This window comes from Anomaloglossus baeobatrachus, chromosome 3 (genome assembly GCF_048569485.1).
Source record: "Anomaloglossus baeobatrachus isolate aAnoBae1 chromosome 3, aAnoBae1.hap1, whole genome shotgun sequence".
Taxonomy (NCBI): Eukaryota; Metazoa; Chordata; class Amphibia; order Anura; family Aromobatidae; genus Anomaloglossus; species Anomaloglossus baeobatrachus.
Window position 1 is genome coordinate 394,043,889 of NC_134355.1, and position 22,560 is coordinate 394,066,448.

The following is a 22,560-nucleotide window of genomic DNA, read 5'->3' on the forward strand; positions in this document are numbered from 1 at the left end:
TGGCATTGTTCTGGCTCTCATAGACTTACATTGAGAGCTTGTGACGTAACTTCTGACTTCTGGCCACTGAGAATTTACTGTCACAAGGTGACACCGCAAGACCGGATTGGCTCCTGTAAAAGGTGAAGGTGAGTATATGACAGGAGGCAGGGGGCTTACACTTAAAGTGCCACTCCAGAGCTGAAAAAAGCTGGAGCATTGCTTTTAATGTACTTTTTAAGTACAGACATGAAACAAAAAATGCAAGACAGAAAATAAAACAAAGCCTTGCATCTACAAGTCTAAGTTCTATCACCAATATTTTAATACCCCAATTATTTAAAGGGTTTGTCCAATTTAAAGAAAAGTGTTTTTAAATTTCTGTAAAATATCACTATATACAACTTACTCATATCATTCAGTAGCTAAGGTGCCCTGATCTCCAGATATCAGTGATGGGCTTGAGTCCCGACAGCTTGACTTAATTGGACATATGAGAAATACAGTATTTCTGCACTTGACCAGTATAGTGTGTGAGAAGTGTCTGGTTTACTAACTTGTATTATTAGTTAAAAGGGTTGTCGAAAAATGTTTGTTTTTATTCTAAAGGCTTGCACATATTTGAAAAAATAAAAACACCAATGCTCACACTGTGCTGTTGCTCCAGGTTTTGGCTGCAGAGGGGATGTGCTGTGTAGTTGTGATGTCATCATTGTAGCATAAAAATAATCACTAAAGGCCACTATACATGCTGCAACACGCCTCCGTCGTGGGTGCGTCACAGGCAAATCGCTGCCCATGGCGAACAATATCACTAGTACGCGTCACACAAACTTACCTTCCTAACGACGTCGCTGTGGCCAGCGAACAAACTCTTTTGTAAGGGGGAGGTTCGTGCGGCGTCACAGCGACATCACACAGCGGGCCACCAATAGAAGCGTAGGGGCGGAGAGCAGCCGCATTAACGTCACTCCCACCTCGTTGCCGCAAGACACAGGAATGCTGTTGTTCGTCGTTCCCGGGGTGTCACACGTAGCGATGTGTGCTGCCTCAGGAATGACAAACAAGCTGCGTCCAGAACAAGCAACAATATTTGGAAAATGAACGACGTGTCAACAATCAACGATTTTGTGAGTATTTGGGATCATTAGCGGTCGCTCGTGTGACACGCAACGACGTCGCTAACGAGGCCGGATGTGCGTCACAAATTCCGTGACCCCAGCGACGGGGCCTTTAGACTAGCAGTGTGGGCGGTCTACAAGGCAGAGCTGCTGAACTCAAAAATTGGCTCATTATATATAGGGAAAGGAGTTGGTATAGTTATAGTAATAAGCCAATCAACCAACCCCCTTTTATTCAGAGCGCTGGTCAAGTGCTGATACGAGCTTCTGTTGTCCCTTATTAAATATTAGCCTGAACTGAAGCCATCATGACCCTGAAATGGATATAAAAAAAATTGGGGAACTTGTGCTAATTACAGTCTACAGGTAAGTTGCATATTTTATTATTTTTCACACATTTAAATATGCTTTTCTCCAACTGGACAACCCCTTTAATAAAAACTACATTTTATGTCTATGAGAATACATGGTTTTATAAATGCCAATTTTACATACCTTACTTGGAAAACAGTAACATTTATCTTCAAGAATCGGATCTGTGTTTTGAACAGAGTGTAACTTGCTAACAGATGAAGAAGCAGAAGACTGCATGTTTCCTTGGTTATCACACTAAAAATGTAATAAAGGAGATCTCGAGTTACATAAATAAAATGTTAAATAAAAATACTTTACGGGAACATTAATGCATTTTCTTACATATAGCATTCAAAATGTGTTTTTACTAGTGATGGGCGGACCCGGATTGCAAAAATGTCCGCGCGGTTTCAAAACTATCTGGTTGCCAAGTCAAGGCCCGGACTTCTCAGGGAACTCTGGCAATTATTATTATTATTTATTATTATAGCGTCATTTATTCCATGGTGCTTTACAAGTGAAAGAGGGTATACGTACAACAATCATTAGTTATCTAGATCCGGCAACTCGGGAAATAAAAAAAAGGTAAAATAAAAATGAAGTAAGCGCACTATACTTATCGAGTCTCTGGCGCGGCTCTAACTGCTTACGGATGACTTACTCCACTTCTAGGCTCACTTACTAGCCTCATACACTCATACATATTCACTGCTTCCCCCACCCACCTCCAATCATGACATCTGTGATTGGTTCCAGTCAGATGCACCCTCCAGCCTGTATGACAGTGTCTGACACCAGCCATACGCTAATCTTGGCTGTGTATCAAAATAAGAGGACCCGCCTGTGACTTTTTTAAAAATTATTTAAACAAATCATTTTAAAAAATGGTGTACGGTCCCCTCCAATTTTGATACCCAGCCATGATAAAGCCGACAGCTGAAAGCTGGTATTGTCAGGCTAGGGAGACCCATGCAAATTGGGCCCCTCAGCCTAAAAATAGCAGCCTGCGGTAGTGATGCGATTTTTTGCCAGGAGTTGAATATTGGTTGCAGGAACATGTTGTAAACATTTTAGCACCAAATCTGCATCTCTTGGCAAAAAAACAGCAGTTTTCTGCCAGGGGATGCAGGTCTGTGAACTCAGTGATCTCACCTAAAGTGAGGTCACTGAGGTTAATGTGGTCAACTGAGGTATGATTACCTCCGATCACAGGTGAAAGAACGGGGGAACCTCCAGCTATGACCGCAAATAACCTGACTGACTTCACTAGTCATCATTTAGCTCAGTCTCTGCCTGATGCTCACAGCAGGCAGTCATTGCTATGGTCATCCACTGGCACTTCAGATGTAACAGAGCTGGAATAGTCGGGGGACCTTGTGTGAATTACGTCGGACCTGGGTTCTTTTGGGGTTAATAAATTGGTCAAAGAGGGTGATTTTTCTTGTATTTTATTTCAAATAAAAGATTTTTTGAGTGTTTGTGTTTATTTCTTTTGACTTACAGATTAGTCATGGGAAGGGGGTCTCATAGATGCTTCCTATTACTAATTTACTAATTTAGGGCTTAGTGGCAGCTGTGGGCTTTTATTAACCCCTTATTACCCCAATTGCCACCACATTAGGCCAATAGGGGTGAGACAAGTAAAGTGACGGGATTGTTACATCTAATGGATGCAACAATTCTGGGCAGCTGCAGGCTGCTATATTTAGGCTGGGGGCCCCATAATCATGAATCTCCCCAGCCTGAGAATACAAGCCCCCAGCTGTCGAGCTTTATAATTGCTGGGTATCAAAATTGGGGAGACGGCATTTAAGATTTTTTAATTATTTATTTAAATATATTTTATTTTTAAAAAAAACCACATGCAGTTCCTCTTATTTTGATACACAGCCAAGATAAACACACGGCTACACCCTGCAACCGTATGCTTTATCTGTACTGCATATCATATTATGGGGGGACTCTATGCCAATTTATTTAATTATTTATTTTTATACCACAATATATATCCACAGACAGGGTATGTGATTGCAAGCAATAAGACACTATCACACAGCCTGGGGGCGTCTTACTGTAACCAATCACAGTTACCAGGACTCCCGGTGGGTTACTGAATATGCATAAAGGTAAATGAGTGGCCCTGGAAGAAGAAGAGTGAGCGGCCAGGAAGCAGTTAAAGCGTGTGCTTGCTCTAATCCTCCTATCCCTTCTACCACCATTTTTAACTGACAAATTTTGGTCCCCATAGACTTATATGGGGACTGGCATCCGGACAGATATCTGGGATCAATTTCGGGCTGGAACCAATTTTTTTTTAAATTTGGTTAGTCCCACCAATCCCGGATATCTGCTCATGAGTAAAAACTAGTGAGTTCGCCCATCACTAGTTTTTACAAAAATTTTAAAAATAATATTTCAGTGAAGTACTTTTGTTAGTGGCAAATCAAATATTAATGAATCATATGTTTTGACATGGAGAAACCTGTAGATTTTTTTTTAAAGGAACCACAAGCATCCTGAAATTCAAACAGTGCCCCTGGTTTCAAAAAGCTACTATTTTTTTTTCAAGGAGTTATACTTTAGAAAACAAGCTAGCAAGAGTGTCCATGCAAAGTCTTTCTCTGGTTTCCCCTGACTTGCATTCTTTTATCAACAGATCACTTACAATACTCAAAGAGAGGGAGACTTGTCATTAAGGGATGGGGGGATGAAAATGCCAAGTGGCATTCTGCACACTTATCCATCTTTGTACCTGGACTCTTTCTTTCTGTGCTTGGCCACATTATTTCAGACTAAGCTTGCACCCACTCATAAGAGTGAAATATCTGATGACTTTCTCTCTACAACGTATGTCAGAGGTCACAGTCTCAAAAAGGCTAGACTTTGAGTAGACTTGGCAGAAGCAACTCCATCTGACAGATAGCAGAGGTACCCATTTCTTCAACCTTTAACTCCTGTACAGCAATCAAGTCTTTCAACGGAGTCTAATGGATTGCTTCTACATAGGGGCTGCTGTCTTGTAGAGCAAACCAGGGCAAGAGAATGGTCTGATAATTAGCTCGAAATCAAGAAGGTACAAAATCGTCAGACAAGAGAAATTTCAATAAACCAGCTGGGTTCAAAACAAGAAAAACGTACACTAGACGGGAGCAGAGAAAACAGTCCTTAACCAAAGGAGCACAAGGCTATATTTGATAGCTTCCACCAATTTTACTAGGAGCTTTATTAGGGTTTAATGCAGTGGTCTCAAACTCGGCTGGGTGTATGAGCTGCACAGAGGAAAAAAAAATTGTGGGGTCGCATTCTTTGCAGGACAAAGTGAAATTTTTATTGGTACCAACTTTTTTTTTTTTTACACACCTTTGGATCACTGATTTTGAATATTTTTCACTTGTTTATTATAACAATTGTGCACATTTTTTGTTTAAATATTAAAAAAAAGAAAAAAAAAAAAGAAAATTTGGTGGTAAAAAAAAATGTGATGCCTTGTGAGTTTTTTTTGCTTTTGCTATCCCTTTCTTGTAACTAATAGTGTTACAATTACCCCTATATAGACATTTTGGCGAACATCTTTTAGTAATGTTCCCCATCTTGTTGTAATGTGCCCATCCTTGTCCCCTTGTAGTATTGTGCCCCATCCTACAGTAATGTACTCATCCTTGTCCCCATCCTATAGTAATTTTCACCATCCTTGTCCCCATCTTGTAGTAATGTGTCTCATCCTTGTCCCCATCCTATAGTAATGTGCCCCATCCTTGTCCCCATCTTATCATAATGTGCCCATACTGTAGTAATATGTTCATCATTGTCCCCATCCTGTAGTAATGTCCCCATCCTTGTCCCCATCTTATCGTAATCTGCCCATCCTATAGTAATGTGTTAATCCTTGTCCCCATCCTATAGTAATGTGCCAACCTTGTCCCCATCCTATGGTAATGTGCCCACCTTGTCCCCATCCTATAGTAATGTCCCTATCCTTTACCAATGTCCCCAGCCTTGTCCCCATCTTATCTTAATGTGCCCATCCTGTAGTAATGTGTCCATCCTTTTCCACATCCTATAGTAATGTGCCCCCCCCCCCCCCCCCCCCCCCCCCCCCCCCCCCCCCCCCCCCCCCCCCCCCCCCCCCCCCCCCCCCCCCCCCCCCCCCCCCCCCCCCCCCCCCCCCCCCCCCCCCCCCCCCCCCCCCCCCCCCCCCCCCCCCCCCCCCCCCCCCCCCCCCCCCTAATGTGCCAACCTTGTCCCCATCCTATAGTAATGTCCCCAGACTTGTCCCCATCCTATAGTAAGGTCCTTATCCTTTAGTAATGTCCCCAGCCTTGTTCCCATCCTATAGTCATGTGCCCACCTTGTCCCTATCCTATAGTAATGTCCCCAGCCTTGTCCCCATTCTATAGTAATGTGGCGGCGGCTGAAAGGGGGCAGTGGCGCTATAACTTACCGATTGCTCCCCTCAGCTTCCACAGACGCCGGAGTGAGGCTGAGGGGAGTGGTCTCCGGCCCCAGATCCACAGTGATTGGAGAGATCGGTCACAGGACCAGTCTCTCCAATCAGAGCTGGGGGCAGGTGAAACAGAGGTCACCCAGCTCCAGCCAATGATCAGTGCTATAGCTGCACTGATCATGGCTGGATTTAAATGTTTTAGTCATTTTCAATGGCTCAAACATTACAGTGGCAGTGATTGGCTGAGTGGCGTTCGTCAGCCAATCAGCCTCCGTAGGTCCAGGTAGGAGACACCACCCCTCCTGAGGTCAGGCAGAGGTCCCCTCCTCCCCAAATCTAAGTTATTTGCAAAGCGATCGCAGCCACCGGGGCCACAATTTCGCCATGACGTACTGAATACGTCATGGGTCCTTAAGTACCAGGGAGCCATGGCGTACCCAGTACGTCATAGGTCGCTAAGGGGTTAATATGCCGTCCTTCACATACGCACACAAAAAAACAAAAAAAAATGCACCATTCTTCTCACCTGTCCCGCGTTCCCTCGGCTGCCTCATCTCTGTTTCTTGCTGTCTGCAGGCCCGTGCCCCTGTTGACTATCATGGCCGTGCAGGGGCCGCAGCCCCTGTCAGCGATTTATGTCAGATGATTGTTTTGCCGGCACTGAATGCTGCCGTAGCCATCCGCCAATCAGAGGTAAGCAGCTGAGGTCAGGCAGTTTCAATTGGAGGAATAGCTGTGCACAGAGCTCTTGACTCAGAGCACAGCATCGGCAAAACATTCATCTGACATAAAGCGCAGACAGTGGCTGCGGCCCCTGCACAGGCCACAATAGTCAACAGGGGCACGGGCCTGGGGGCCGCACAAAGCAGCCTGAGGGGCCGTATGCGGCCTGCGGGCTGCATGTTTGAGACCTCTGGTTTAATGCTTTCCAAATAGGCTAAAGCAGGGACCTGATTAATTCAGCTGGGCAGCCCACAAACCCATACTACCAGACTGGTCAGTACTATAGGTCCCAGCCACCCTAATCTTAGTGGCTGAACAGAGCCTGTACCGCTCAGAACTTCAAGTTATGACATTTCCTCCATGACCAGCACTGCCCATAGAATGCATACAGTGGCACATGGTGACTGAAGCAGATTTTGCAGAAACAGGTTCTGGAAGAGATGTTTCAGTGTCGGTATTTCTATAATAAGATGTCAGCTATTATATCCTTTCACTGACTAGATTCATCACAAATTGGCTGCTGCATTCCCTGCTACTGCTTTTATGCATGCTACAAAAGTTCCTCCTGATTGGCTGTGCTACACCATGTGGTATGATAATTGTAAGGCATATTAGGGAAGCCCATCCAGTCGCTGCCAAGGCCATGGGAGATTTGTCTGGCTGATGTAATATTATAATTTGTAAAATGAAAGCAGACATTTTAGGAAACTCACTCAAAGCAAAGGAAATTACACGTTGCCCAAGTTTGCCATGTTTAACGAATTCCAAAGAATGAGACACAAATTTGATTTACAATTAATAGATTCACTCACCAGCTTTACTTTAACCTGTTATCACAGTTGTATCCCTCTATTCACATACCACTATACTTATCTTGGGAGCTGAGCATGTTTTAAGTTAGGTACAGTTAACATTCAGATCCCAGCGTTGGAAATATCTATTTCTGTAGCTTAGCTGCCTATTAGCTTTATAATAAAGCAGCCATGCCCTACCACACAATGATTGGACATGTTATACAAAAAAGAATGCTGACCTCTGCTACAGAGTGTCAGGAAAACGGATTACGTGTTAATAAATCTGGGAAGTCTTCACGTTTGTTCTTGTTGCCACCATGTCATATTCCAATTATTTAAAGACTTTAAAACTATTTATAGTCAAGTCTCTAATAGTAACTATACAGTAGAACAAAAAAATATATTTGACATATTATAATTATGAATTACAAAAAGAAGGGAATATAAAACAAAACATAAAGCTAACTAATGACAACTGATACGTAGGCAACAGACTACAATGAAATCAGGTCTGTCATGATCAGGGGGAACTTTCACCTTCAACATTACAGAAGATTCCTGAAGAAGATTTTCTGACAATGAAATTACATCTGACTTTTATCATCTGGGTTCTTAGAAATGGCAAAATACAAATCAGTGAGCTAATATCTAGACACTCTGTATCTTATGAAGACCTGCTCCTGAGCATATCAGTCCTTAGGGTCATTGTATCAAAACAAAGCAGTAGTCATCAGAAGCCCCATGCTGATTTCCAAGACAGGATCTATGTAGTCATCATGCGGGAGCTCTGCCCCCTTCCTCTTTACCCTTTATTCTACTGTTATTGATATGATTACAGTCAGGTAACGGTCCCTCCTGGGATAACTGGATTTCTCTCTTACTGTAAAAATACAAATATTTCTTCATACATCTTAGCAGTTTGATCATTGTATGATGATAATACAAAACATTTCAATGTTGAAATGTACCGTATGTATCGTCAATAAGAAAACTGATGGCATTGTATAGTTTTACGCAAAGAACACACATATATATATATATATATATATATATATATATATATATATATATATATAAAAAAAAACAGGTCCTTGGAAGGTCTTAAAATTGGCTAAATTCAATCTCAGATGAACAACAGCACCTCCCAAATTACACTGTTTGATCATTTATTTATCAAAACCAGTCAGAATGCCAGAGCAGTGTGTGAAAAGTTAAGTACACACCATGAATCAATAGCTTGTAAAACTACTTTTAGGAGCAATATCTTGAAGTTATCATTTTCTGTATGACTTTATCAGTCTCTTCCATCATTATGGAGACATTTTGAGCTGTGCTTTTTTACAGTTTTGCTTATTTTCATTGATGCTTCTTGGTGCTCATTTAGGCACAGCTCTTCTTAGGTCCCACCACAGCATTTCACTTTGATTGAGGACCAGACTTTGACTAAGTCATTTCAATACCTGGATTATTTTTTTCCCCATCCACTGTAATGAAAATTGCCTGGCATGCTTGGGATTGTTGTTCTTTTGCATTACCTATTTTCGGCTAAGCTTCAAACCCTTCATGACCAATGACGTATAGGTACGCCATTGTTTATTTTCCTGCCTTTGATGTGGGCTCACACACTGAGCCAACATCTTTCCCCACACATGTCAGCTGATCTGATCAGCTGACGTACAACTAACAAGTGTGGCTGGATCACAGGTCTTGTTAACCTGTTAGATAGCACTGTCAAACTTTGACAGCGTGATCTAACATGTGCCGGTGGGGATCGTATCATTCCCCGCCACCATCAGCAACCCGGTGATGTGATCACGGGATGCCGATTGGTTGTCATTACAGCGAGGGGTCAGATGACTCACTTCTTATGAATTCCGAATGAGCGCTGGCATTCACAGGAGATGATCATTTGTGCTTTGCAGAGTGGTGCATCAGCATGGCTTTGTACAGCACAAGCAACAGAGACAATGCAGGCTTCAAGTGCCGAAAAGGAACTAGTAGAATCAATAAATAATGGAAAAAATGTAAAAAAAAAATTGAAAAAAGTAAATGCTATGAATTGCAAATATCACAATCTCTTACGAATGGCAGCCATAGGGTGGGGTTCACAGGAAGATCGTAATGACAGGCATTGGGATCATCAGCAGACCCCCGGCTGTCATGGCAATTCAGTGGCAACCCGCAATCCCGTCATGGATACCGATGGGCAGGACGAATGACGCGTCCCCCTGCCGGTGCAAGTGAAATGCCGCTGTCATAGATTGACAGCGGGATTTACCTGGTTAATAGCCTCATACAGATCTTCTCTTTACCCGCAGCTGTTAAAGGCACTTGATGGCTAATTAAATCAGCCGTTATGTCTGGAGATTTGGGTTCAGTATATGAGCCTTAATCAAAGGTAGGGACATGACTTTACATGTATATTATGAAGGGGTTAATATCACTGCTGAGTCCTTTCCTTCTTTGGATTGTCTTAACATATGATTAAATGCTGCAGACCAGCAAACAGCAATCACTTCTGCTTTTATAGAGGTGGTGATACTTGTTGAAGAACAATTAACCGCTTTACCCCCTCCGGGCGATTTTCTGTTTTACGTTTCCATTTTTTTCTCCTCTTCCTCCAAGAGCCATAACTTTTAATTTTGTTTGCGTCTTGAGCTATCAGTTTAAATTATACCAGTTCTGGTAGATGTTTTAATTGCCTGTTATTGCATTGTATTGCCATATTGCAGCGACCACAAAAACATAATTTTGGTATTTTGATTTTTTCATCGCTACGCTCTTTTCCAATCAGATTATTTGATTTTATATTTTGATAGATTGATAATTTCTGAATGTGGCGATACCAAGTATGCGTATTTTTAAAAAATATTATTGTTTTATTTTTAACGGGGTAAAAGGGGGGTGATTTGAACTTTTAGGGTTTTTTTAATTTTTACATTTTTTTTACATTTTTTAATTCATTTTACTAGTCCCCTTACTTTACGCCTATACTATCCGATTGCTTCTGCTGTTCAGAGCGATGCTTCAGCATCTATCTGAACAGCAAAAATGCTGTTCTCATTTGAATGCCGATGCTTCGCCAGCATTCACAGGAAGTGAGTCATGACAGCATCAGAGGTTATCAGCGGACCCCACGCTGTCTTGACAACCCATGGGCGCCTTGTGATCAAGTCTCGGGAGTGCCAATGGTATTAGATCATGCTGTCAAAGTTTAATAGCATGATCTAACTAGGTAACAGGCAGATCCACCCACGCCTGTTATCTGCACATGTCTGCTGAGCAGATCAGGTGATATGGCAAGGGAATAATGCAGGCTCGGGAGGAAGGGGGTGACATGGGACATATAGGTACTTAGGTTGTAAAGCGGTTAATTAATGCCAATTAATTAGCAGCACTTGTCTATTACTTATGTTCAAACATTTTATGGAAATGCAAGCATGTATTTAAATGGGTATTCCTATTTCCAAGATCCTATTCCTATATGTAGTAGGAGTAAGAATAATATTAGCAAATACCTCTAATTAGAAATGCAGTACAGTTCTTCTAATATAGCCATGTCTCTTACCTCATGTGCAGGGCACTGTGGTGTAGGTATCCATGGTTACATTCACTCATATAGTGAAAGTTAGTTAGTTAGTCTCTCCTAGTCATAACCATGGATACCTAAGCTGCAATGCCCTGCACATGAGGTAAGGGACATGGTTATACAGTATCAGGAGAACTATACTACATTTCTAACTGGAGGTCCTCATATAATTAATATTACACCTACTGCATACTGAAATGGGATCCTGGCGATGGGAATATCCCTTTAATTTTCATACACTATTATCCTATGTTATGTTAACAAATAATGACATGTTGTAATTTGTCATGTGCTGTTCTTAAATTTACCTCTCTTTGAGACCGTCTAATAACAGATATTTTTTTATATTATGCCTTGATAATTAAAATCACATAATCCAAAGAGGTTGTACTTAGTTTGTCTTAGGACTCACTCTAAATGTTTCCGTGTATCTTTTTCTATAATGTAATTTATGCATTTTCTATTGATAATATTCTGGGTCCTAGTTAAATGTATTCAGTTTAGTAATTTAATTTTGCTTTTATATAATCTTCATAAAGTAGAAACAATGTAATCATGAATACTTTAGAATAGCTGCTTTAACAATAGGCAGTGTTTCAGTAATAGAGCAGGGCAGTAGATGTGATACAAAACCATTGGTGTTGCCTTGCTAATCTGTCAGCAGAGCACAGATCAGGAATTGTGGTTGACCTGGCTCATATCTGGTGCCAATGGGGTACCAACAATACACCGTATCTTGACAAGAGTATTTGTATGTCTTTACTTTTATCAAAGCACTAACATTTGGGTTTATCCATTGGGTTACTATAGCATATCATGTCATTACATTTTTTATCCATTTGGTTCACCATGCTTGTATAGTACTCATGCAAAAATCTATGGTTAATGGAAACTGATCAGTGTGATAAATCCGACATGGACAGGCAAATTCACAGAGTTAACTCTATGCCACAAAAAAAACACAGTTTTCAAAAAAGAGGAAAAACATTTGATATATAGACAGTAACATTTCAACCTCTTCTATAGAGCCATTTTGGAGCTGAATGAACCAGTATCAATGAGACTTTATATATATATCTCCATTAAATTCAGATCAATTAGAATATAATGTAATCATAGAACTGTGTACAATCATGAGACATCATAATAAATTACAAAGCTATGTAAGATCATACATATACTAACAATCCTAATGTATACAGTCATCATCAGATGGGTCTCACTGACACTGGTACATTCAGCATGAAATGGCTCTATAGAAGAAATGAAATGATTTGTCTAAGCCTCAAATGCCTGGAAGCAATAAACCACTTCTTTATTGGACTGTTATTTGAAGTGTGGCTCTTTTTCACTTCTGTAAATACTACTTTCAATACTCATGGTGTTATTTAAGTAGTGGTCTAATAATGTACAACACATTTCTAAGGTTTGTTGCTTAGTTTCTGTTATCAGAGGAATATACGGTAACTAAAGGAATACTTTAGAGCAGGAATCACCAACCTATGGCTCTGGAGCCACATGTGGGTTTCAGGCTAATGATGTACAGCTCGCGTCTGTTGGCCATGTTTTTGCATTAGCACCTGGCCTAGCAAACAGCTATGAAGATGATTAATTATGTGAGTAGCCTCGCCCAGAAGAGATCTTTATGACCTTATACTGGCTTTAGGGGTTTGGTGATAATCTCAGTATGGTAAGCTTGACACTGAATGATATTACCTGTCAGAGGAGGTGTTTGATGTGAGAATACTGAATGGGGTAGGGTAAGAACCCCTGGCTCTTATTATACTGACTCGATATAAAGCTTTGGCTGTCATTATACCAGTAATGGAAGGTGTGGATGTGACTATTATGAGGGGGGGCGAGGGCTAGATGTGGTTTGCGACCATACCTCAGAGCTGAATGTGGCTCTCAAGGCCAGAAAGATTTGGATGCACTGCCTTAGAAGCATTACTTTAAGTACCTAGGTACCAATGCATTATTTGCACCAAGCCCTTACATACTTGTCGTCATTTATAATAGTGGTGTTTCATGTTGCAGAGACGCCTCCAGAACACCCCAAGCACCAGGTCTTGGGGGCAACTGCTACCTCTACAGTCCTTATAATTATTTCATTGATCCACTTACTGTGAGTGATTTGAAACACATAGCACAAAACTATACTATGCCAGGAGTGGGGTGTTATGCACCGTCCATATATACTCACGTGGATTGCTACTACTGTGTTGGGCTCTGTTCACATTACAGAGTCCGACCGGCAACCTGCTCTCTCTTAGTGCTTAGCCAAGCTGTTGTCTCACTGCTCCCAGCCGTGCAAGGGTTAATCTTGTTGGAGCAGGATGCTGAGAGCCAGGTTGCTGATTTCCTTCACAGCTGGTCTCTTCCTAGTTAAGGTTAGCGTGTGTAGTAGGAGAGTGTCGAAGATAGTCTCTGCTTGCAGTTACGATATACCAGTGTCCGTGGTGATCCTCCATTTGGTGATCAGCGATTTGTTGTCTGCGCTGCTTGATAGCTCCCTGGTGTGACTTACTACTTCCCCTTTGGTTTATTCCCTCCAGTGTTTTTTTGTTTTTCCTCTGAATATTTGCATTGTAAGTTTCCATTCATCCTCTTGTCTTTTTCTTTATCTTGTGGGTGGTGTTATACTTGGTGTTCTGCCCAGCCCTGGGTTGGGGGGTGCGGGGGTATTAGGTCAGGGCCCGACAGCAGACAGGGACAGCCTGGTAGCTGAACCCTGACCACCTTCAGGTCTACAGTTTGGATAAAGGACAGCACAGGGTCCTCAGCCTCGGGGTCAGCTCAGGAGCCCCTGTGCCATCTGTATTCTCCGTGACATGAGGTCAGTCCAGCTTGACTTAATAAAGGTGTATTATCTTTTTTTGGTGACCCTTCTAAAAATAAAAAAGTGCTACAAAGCCTTACTGATTAGAGATTTCTTTTTTCACTTCATGACTTGATTTTCAAATAGATAGAACTGTTTATCTTAAACACAGAGCAAGTTCTCTTCTGAAAACTGTTAGTTCTCACTGCTTTTTACTACAGATTGGATCACGTACAGGTACACAATATGACATACGGTTTATACTGAAATGACAACATACATTTACAGAAACTAATCTTACCATTCCATCAGATACCTCACAGCAGTTTTCTTGAGCCGCCTGTTTTGGACTGCAGTAAATTGTTATTCGTTGGAGTTCAATCTATGATAGAAAATAATAAATGGAAATCAAACATCCATCCAACTAAAAAGAGGAATGCAGATCTAATTGCACATGAAAATATCCAAAGAATCCATAAAATGTGGTTTAGATCTTTATGACTTGGACAGAACTGTGTAACCATATTATTTTGTGATTATCAGAGCCCATCTGTTTACATGGAGGAAAATATTTCTTAGTGGGACTCTATCATCGTTTCTATAATTCTGCATTTCTATGGACTCTTTTGGCAACCTAAATAATGAAGACAAGATAATATGTATGTAGAGCCCAGTCTATAGATCGTTTAAATTTCTAAATAATGAGAACTTCTATTCCTTAATGCAATTATGATATTTAATAATTTGCATTGCCCTTATATTTCCTTTCCAATTTGACTTTAAATTATGCTTTGTAATAATTTCAAAAATAACAATTATCTATTGACTGATGGCTCCAAACTTTCTCAAAAAACACTTTTGCTCAAGTAATTGTATGTTATTCATACCACTTCATTTCAATATGGTGTCTCCTCTATAATCAGGGACAATAATCGACAGAATGAACATTTGTACAAATGCTAATTCCCGACTGCTGCCCAGAGTGTACCAGCTCAGTAATCAAACCAAAAAATGCCAAAAAAGCTTGTTTGTCATTTGATTACACCTTTTAAGTAGGCATAGAAGTTATGGTATACACACTCCTCCAAATCACAAGGATTTAAGGCCCTGTCACACACAGAGATAAATCTGCGGCAGATCTGTGGTTGCAGTGAAATTGTGGACAATCAGTGCAAGGTTTGTGGCTGTGTACAAATGGAACAATATGTCCATGATTTCACTGCAACCACAGATCTGCCAAAGATTTATCTCTGTGTGTGACGGGGCCTTTACTTTTATTGCTATTTTTGGAAAATTCTGAAAGATTTGGTATAACTATGTAATCAGGAACAAAGTAGATGAGGAACTGTTACTGCGCTGCTAAAGATATGACATAAATCCAGGAAAACTGAATTAAGGTGTTTTTTTTAAATGCGTTTCAAAGTGTCTCCCCACTTCTTCATCAGAAAATCCACTGATCAGTGACACTTTGAAACACGTTGAATAAAACCACCTTCATTCAACTTTGCTGGATTTATGTCATATCTTTAGCAGCGCAATAACAGTTCCACATATACTTTCTTTTTGATCTGCTTTTTTAGCATGTGGACACTGCAGCAGCTGGTTACATCCTTTAATTCTGGTTATGTGACACACAAGCACATAATGTGAGCACATCCTTTTATTAGTCTTATATGTCCGTTGGGTAAGACCCTATTGGGCTTTTTCCCTTTAGCTTTTGTTTATAACTATGCAATCGGTCTACTGCCCCACCCTTTAAGACTAAAGAGTGCTTTACAGACTGTGACATCGCTAACGATATATCGTCGGGGTTACGTCGTTAGTGATGCACATCCAGAGCCATTAGCGACATCGCAGCGTGTGACACCAATGAGCGGCGATCGATGAGCGCAGAAACGTGAAAAATTGTTGCTCGTTGACACGTCGTTCATTACCTTAATATCGTTGCTGCTGCAGGTACGATTTTGCTCGTCGTTCCTACAGCAGCACACATCGCTATGTTTGACACCGCAGGAATGACGAACATCTCCATACCTGCGTCCACCGGAAATGAGGAAGGAAGGAGGTGGGCGGCATGTTCCAGACTCTCATCTCCGCCCCTCCTCTGCTATTGGACGGCTGCTGTGTGACGTTGTACGAACTGCCCCCTTAGAAAGGAGGCGGATCGCCGGCCAGAGCGACGTCGCAGGGAAGGTAAGTCCGTGTGACGGGTGTTAGCGATATTTTGCGCCACGTGCAGCGATTTGCCCGTGACGCACAACCGACGGGGGTGGGTACCGATATCATAGCGTGTAAAGTACCCTTTATACTGCATTCTGTGATGTATTTAAGAATGTCAATTGGGTCACTGTGATCTCTTTCTTTTTGGCTTCTAATTCCAAATGAATCAAGTTTTGCATCTCAAAATACAAGACAATATTGGTATTGAAGTCCCTTTTTGAGTCTGCATTTCAATTGGAGCAGAATAAATAGTTTGTCTTCTTAAATTTCATATTTTATAAAGTCATATATGATGCACCCTGATGCTTGATCAAGTGGTTAGCATACAAAGAGCACCCGAACACCAAACTCGAAACACTAATTTTTTGTAAAGTCCATGCTCGGTATGAACCCTAAACTGGTTCAGGTTTGCTCATCTCTACATTCAGGGTAGAAGTAGTAGTTTTGGAACAACTGGGGAGCTACAGGTTAGGAAATAAAGTTGTATATAATCAGAAAAACTATTGGTGTATGACACAAAGATTAAAAAAACACACATAAGATTCCATGGCACTCCATGCAACGACCCCTCAGGACCTGAACTAGGCATAACACAGTATATCAGTTTTGCCCAGAGTGCTGTTATAATTCGTATGTCTATTCCTATATGTTCATCTCAAATTTGATTGGCTTTAAAAAACAAAAATAAGACATACAAATTTCATTTCCTCTTGACTGGGGCCCTTGGGGAAAATACACATTGGTGCAACAATACTGTATATTGATTTTGTTTTTATTCTAAGTGACATTTCTATTGACTTAATATAATTATTTTACCCTCTTTAAGGCTTTAATAAATGCACTTCTAGATACTAGCCTGAAAACCAGGATATACCACTTCTGGATTCAACACAAATTTAATGTGGCTTTGAAACATTATAAAGCATATATCTAAGCATTCATTCACTTAGAGAACTGGGGAGGCTTATCTTATAATTTATTGCCATGTTGCTTATTATTGCTCATGTCTGTGTTGTAAATAATATGTGAAAAGCAACAAATAATATGTGCGAGTCCACTTTTTACTTCTGATAGAATGCCGCTGGCTTATATTTTATCGGTGACAGTAATAGTAGGTGAGTTGGGAGATGAATATTCAATGCCTGGAATGTTGACTCAAGAACTGCAGTCATAATCAATGGCTAAGAGACAGTTTATGCCTCAGCATAATGTCAAGCATGCTGTATGTGACTCTAAGCTCTTCACATTAGGGAGATGTACTGTGCATATATCATGCGGCTCTACACTATTGTCCCGATATGTTTTGTCTCTAATCTCAATCTTCATAAAATGCACTTGCATTGTGTATTTGCTAAGATGTATGTGGACGATTACATCCAATGCAACAGTAGAGATATGTGTACTTTCTTCTAACATATGAAGTTCACTCAAATAAAAATGACCAATAATCTTTTGGAAAAGGCAATCAAGACAGTTTTGTATTGGTTATTATTAGATAGTTGGATTATACTGTGCAGTAAGTTTGTGAAAATAAAATAAATACATTAGAAGAAAAATTTAATTTGTGAACCAATTTTATAAATATATCTTAAATAAGTAAAAATTTATTTAATGGATTTTTATGGATTCCCTTACTGAAAAGCATCATAGAATGGGAGAACCATAACAGTTTACACTCTATGGGAAGGAGAGCAAGAGAGGACCCCACTGATCATAAGAGCTTACACTGTACAGGAGAGAGAGACTAAAGGCCACGTTACACGCAACGACATCGCTATAAGATGTCATTGGGGTCACGGAATTTGTGATGCACATCCAGCCTCATAAGCGACGTCGTTGCGTGTGACATGCACGAGCGACCGCTAACGATGCAAAATACTTATCAAATCATTGATTGTTGACACGTCATCCATTTCCCAAATATCGTTGCTGATTTTGGAGGCAGCACACATCGCTACGTGTGACACCCCAGGAACGACGAAAAACACCATACCTGTGTCCTCCGGCAACAAGGTGGGCGTGACTTTCATGTGGCTGCTCTCCACCCCTCTGCTTCTATTGAATGCCTGCCATGTGATGCCGCACAACCCGCCCCCTTAGAAAAGAGGTTGTTTGCCGGCAACAGCGACGTCGTTAGGAAGGTAAGTATGTGTGACGGGTACTAGCGATATTGTGCGCCACGGGCAGCAATTTGCTTGTGACACACAAACGACGGGGGCGGGTGCTTTCACGAGTGACATCACTAGCGATGTCGCTGCGTGTAAAGTGCCCTTTACCCAATGACCATAAGCGCTTACACTGTACAGGAGAGAGATCACCTGACTGATCATAAGAGATTACATTCTAAAGGAAAAGGACAGGACCCAACTGACCATAAGAGCTTACACTCTACAGGAGAGAGAGACTTACCCAGCAACCATAAGAGGTTTTACTCTACAGGAGAAAGAGCACCTGACAGACCATAAGAGCTTACATTCTACAGAAAAGGAACAAGACCCCACTGACCTTAAGAGCTTACACTCTGCAGGAGAGAGGCAGAATGGGCCATGCTGACCATAAGAGCTTAAACTCTATAGGAGAGAGAAACTTACCCACTGACTCTGGAGATTGAGAATGACTCTGCCAAACAAACTGTGCTCTACTGGGATGTGCTGATCCATGATGGCTTAGGTACTGACCACCACTGCACAAGGTATGATAATCTCCAAGATGTCATTATGAGTGGGGGAAGAATCCTGAGCAGCATTGTTAAAAGACATTCACCCACTCTCTGAGGATTTAGTAATGTGGGGAATGGTACCTGGCTTTTTTTTCAGCCCACAAAATTGAATCCTGAAAAGTGTTTGAATTTGGTGAATTTCTGAAAATTCGACCTGAATGCAATCCTCCGAGGATCAATCCACTCATCTCTATTTCTACTTCTTTATAGCTCTTGTTCTTAAAGATTCACAATAATATTTATTATATGTCATTAAACAGCTGTCCCAACTAGACCTTTGCTCTTTTCCTAGTTGTCAAAGCACGGCATTCACCTGTATATTCAATTGTCAGAATTATCCTGTTTTATCAAGCAGAGTAAAAACTAAAGATGATCACTATTATTTCAATATGCCTCCATATCCCAGCACAATGGTCTCCACATGGAGCTTCAATGTCCCGATTTGGAGCACTGCACTCTTGGTAAGTATAGTGCTGTTCCAATTAGTTTGTGTTAAAAGTGTTTCCCAATGAACAAAGTTAATTTTAATCAATAGATTTTGGATTAATAATAATTTCCACAACTGGATGTGTTTAAATGTATGTTCCTTTGCTGAGATAATCTCATAAATGTGTCCCTGTTATTTATTGTGGAATGGCAAGTCATGTACCGATACATGGTCTGATCATAAAACATCTCCTGGGCTGGGGAGGACTCAAAAGAGTATACAGACTGGACAGCATGGGTTCACATCTGCAGCTTTATGTGAGGTCAAATCTGTTTAAAAACAGAAAGGAAATGTTTTACCTCACAGAAGGAATCAACTTTGAACCAAGGCTGTCCAGTCTAAATATTCTTTTTATTTTTCCCCTGCACAGGATATGTGGTATGATCAGACCATGTACCTGTGTGGTCAGACACAGCCATTACACAGTACATAGCAGGGACACATTGATAAGATTATCTCAGCACAAGAACTTTTTTTTTAAACACATCCAATTGTGAAAATTATAATTATCATTCTAAGAACTATTGTTTAAAAAGCTTTATTTGAGGGACAACCCCTTTAAGTCTTTCTAGAAGAAGTTAAGTTACAGTTCTATAGACATGCAGAAGTTATTTGATTTCCTTTTATGAGACATTTGCATGAACTAAAGCCTATTACTTGGTGGGCCCAAGGATTCCTAGGTTGACCACCTAAGCAAGGGCAGAATGATCACAGTCGCAGGGGTTGCAATTTTGACTGGGTCCAGAGGCCCATTGACCTCAGCGGCTTCTTCAGCTGGTTGTGCATCCAAGGGCAGGCATCCAGCTAAAATGCATTGCAGCATAGTGACCCATCTGGTCCCTGCACTGCAAACTGCAGTGGGGGGCAGTCAGAAGAAGCAGCAGGTGGCGTTGAGGCTAACACATGTGCCCTCTGCTTAAGAAAATACATATTCACTGCTCTCCATGCGCATAATCCTGCCCACCTACTTGCACTGAAGCCATGCTGAGAGGTGGGCAGGGTTATGGGGGTAGGGAGCAGTGAATATGTATTTTCTTTAACAGCAGCACACATGGTCACCCAGCTGCCAGCTTCCTGCGACTTCTGGGCAATCGCGTGTTGCTGTTAAAGAGAATGATTATTCATTGTTCTTCACTCTCATAATCTCAGGCATGAAGAACAGTAAATATGCCGACAGCTGACGCAGGTGTAAATAGTCGCTCTTGGCAATGATGTCATACTCTGCACCGCTTACACTCTGAAGTCTATTGCCAGCATCAAAGGAGGAGGATACCGGGGGAGTGGAAGGAAGGTGAGTATAATTGTTGATTTTTTTTTTACTGTGTGCGGCGTGATGGGGATCATATGTACCAGGATGGGCCATATAATCCCAGGATGAAGCCATGTAATACCATGATGGGGCCATGTAATATCAGGATGGGGCCATATAATAACTGGATGGGGCAATATAATACCATGATAGGGGCCATGTAGTACCAGGATGGGAGCCATTTAATACCAGGATAGGGGCCATGAAATACCATGATGGGCGCCATGTAATACCAGGCTAGGGATCACTTATTACCAGGATGGAGCCATGTAATACATGAATGAGGCCATGTAATACTAGGATGGGGCCTTTTATACAAGGATGGGGGACAAAGATACCAGCATGGGATAGGTAAGCTAGTTGCTGAGGGAAAGAGGCTCCTTCCCTCATCACCCAGTTTTCTCATGCTCTGCTATACATCTTTCTCTTAGCACCTATCTTTCCCATGCTCTGATATCATGGCACAGCCAGGTGCTAAGGGAAAGCTGTATAGCAGCATGGGAAAGCTGGATGCTGAGGTAAAGATGTATATCAGCATGGGAAAGCTGGGTGCTGAGAGAAAAATGTATAGCAGAGCATGAGAAAGCTGGGTGCTGAGAGAAAGATATATAGCAGAACATGTGAAAACAGGGTGCTGAGAACAAGATGGATATCAGAATATAGGAAAGCTGGGGGGGTCAGTCTAAATTTTGTACCAGGGCCCATCGAACTCTAGCTATGCCACTGCACCTATGACTACATTTTCTGAATTACAACAATATAGGCTGTATGTTGGCAGTGAAAGGGCTAATAATCATTTTGAGGTTTAGTTCCTGTTATGATCACATCTATATACTGTAGTTCTATGAGATGTATGTAAAGAAGTACCTTGAGCAAAGTATTTCTTCCTAGGAGGCACTTTATTCATTTTCTGCTTAAAAAAACTATGACTCATTGATTATTGCTTGTTAAATCTATATTTATCTAATTAGTCTCAGACCCCATATCTATATTTGCTTTCAAATAATCCATGCAATCAGAACGCCACTCAAAGAAGCTCTGAAAATAAAGGTTGTATAAATATTACAGGAAATTGTGGTCTGGTATTAATAATTACATACTGTATGGATGGCCTTTCTGACCAATTTAACATGGTTTATATCCAAAATCATTACAATAATGTAATCACAGTATTATATTCACAAATTAAATGTTTGATATACCAGTGCAATATTGTATACACCACTATGCTATAACATCTGCATATATTATTTCTATACTTAATAGAAACATTCATTACACATAGGCAAATTCTAATCAATCATTACCCATATTTAGAAAATATAAAGAAACTAGCATATCATTACTAGCAATAGCAAATGTACCCTGAGCCAGATTATAGATTTAGGATATAGTTTAAGGCTATAAAATCGGCTTTATGCAGCAATATTAATTCCATATTTAGTCTTTGGCCTTTTAAACATTTCTTTGCCTGAAACATAGAGTGAAGGGAAATGACTAAGCTGAAATAATTACCAAATCTAGAAACGAGATCAGAACATTTAAAAATACACAAAGAAACTTACATTTTTTTGCAGTGCTGTATGATGAATAGGGGATGTGTTTAATGATTGGAGAGGGTGGGGACTTGGGAGAAGCCAGATGCCCGTGGTCCCATTTTTTTCTTAACTTTGTTTGCGGATGTTCCTGCAGCCAATCACAACACCGCAAACATCCCCAAAGTTCAGACAAAAGGGCTTGTGTCATTGGCTGACTAAGTCACATGTCCGTCTGCACATAAAATGCATCAGTGCCATTTTGTGAATGTTAGATGATAAGGGAAGGTGATGCCGCCAGTGCTGCTAGACAGTTAGCTTTGCTAGGGTTTAATGATAGATAGATAGATAGATAGATAGATAGATAGATAGATAGATAGGAGAGCGATAGTGTAGAATAGTGAAGTGCAGTGTAGGGAATGCTGTGTGCCACAAATTGGTATTTAATCATAGAAATAGGGATCGATA

General features: G+C 40.9%; 1 protein-coding gene across 2 annotated transcripts in view; it reads right to left on the reverse strand.

The window, feature by feature from the left end:
- Nucleotides 1-22,560, reverse strand: part of COL19A1 (collagen type XIX alpha 1 chain) — a 1,307,565-nt gene that overhangs the window by 1,008,150 nt on the left and 276,855 nt on the right. For both annotated transcript variants that reach the window (XM_075340245.1, XM_075340246.1), the window contains exons 7-8: nt 14,124-14,204; nt 1,596-1,709 (exon numbers count right to left, since the gene is read on the reverse strand). In XM_075340245.1, coding sequence (XP_075196360.1) covers nt 1,596-1,709; nt 14,124-14,204 — 195 coding nt within the window. The remainder of the gene's footprint in view (nt 1-1,595; nt 1,710-14,123; nt 14,205-22,560) is intronic.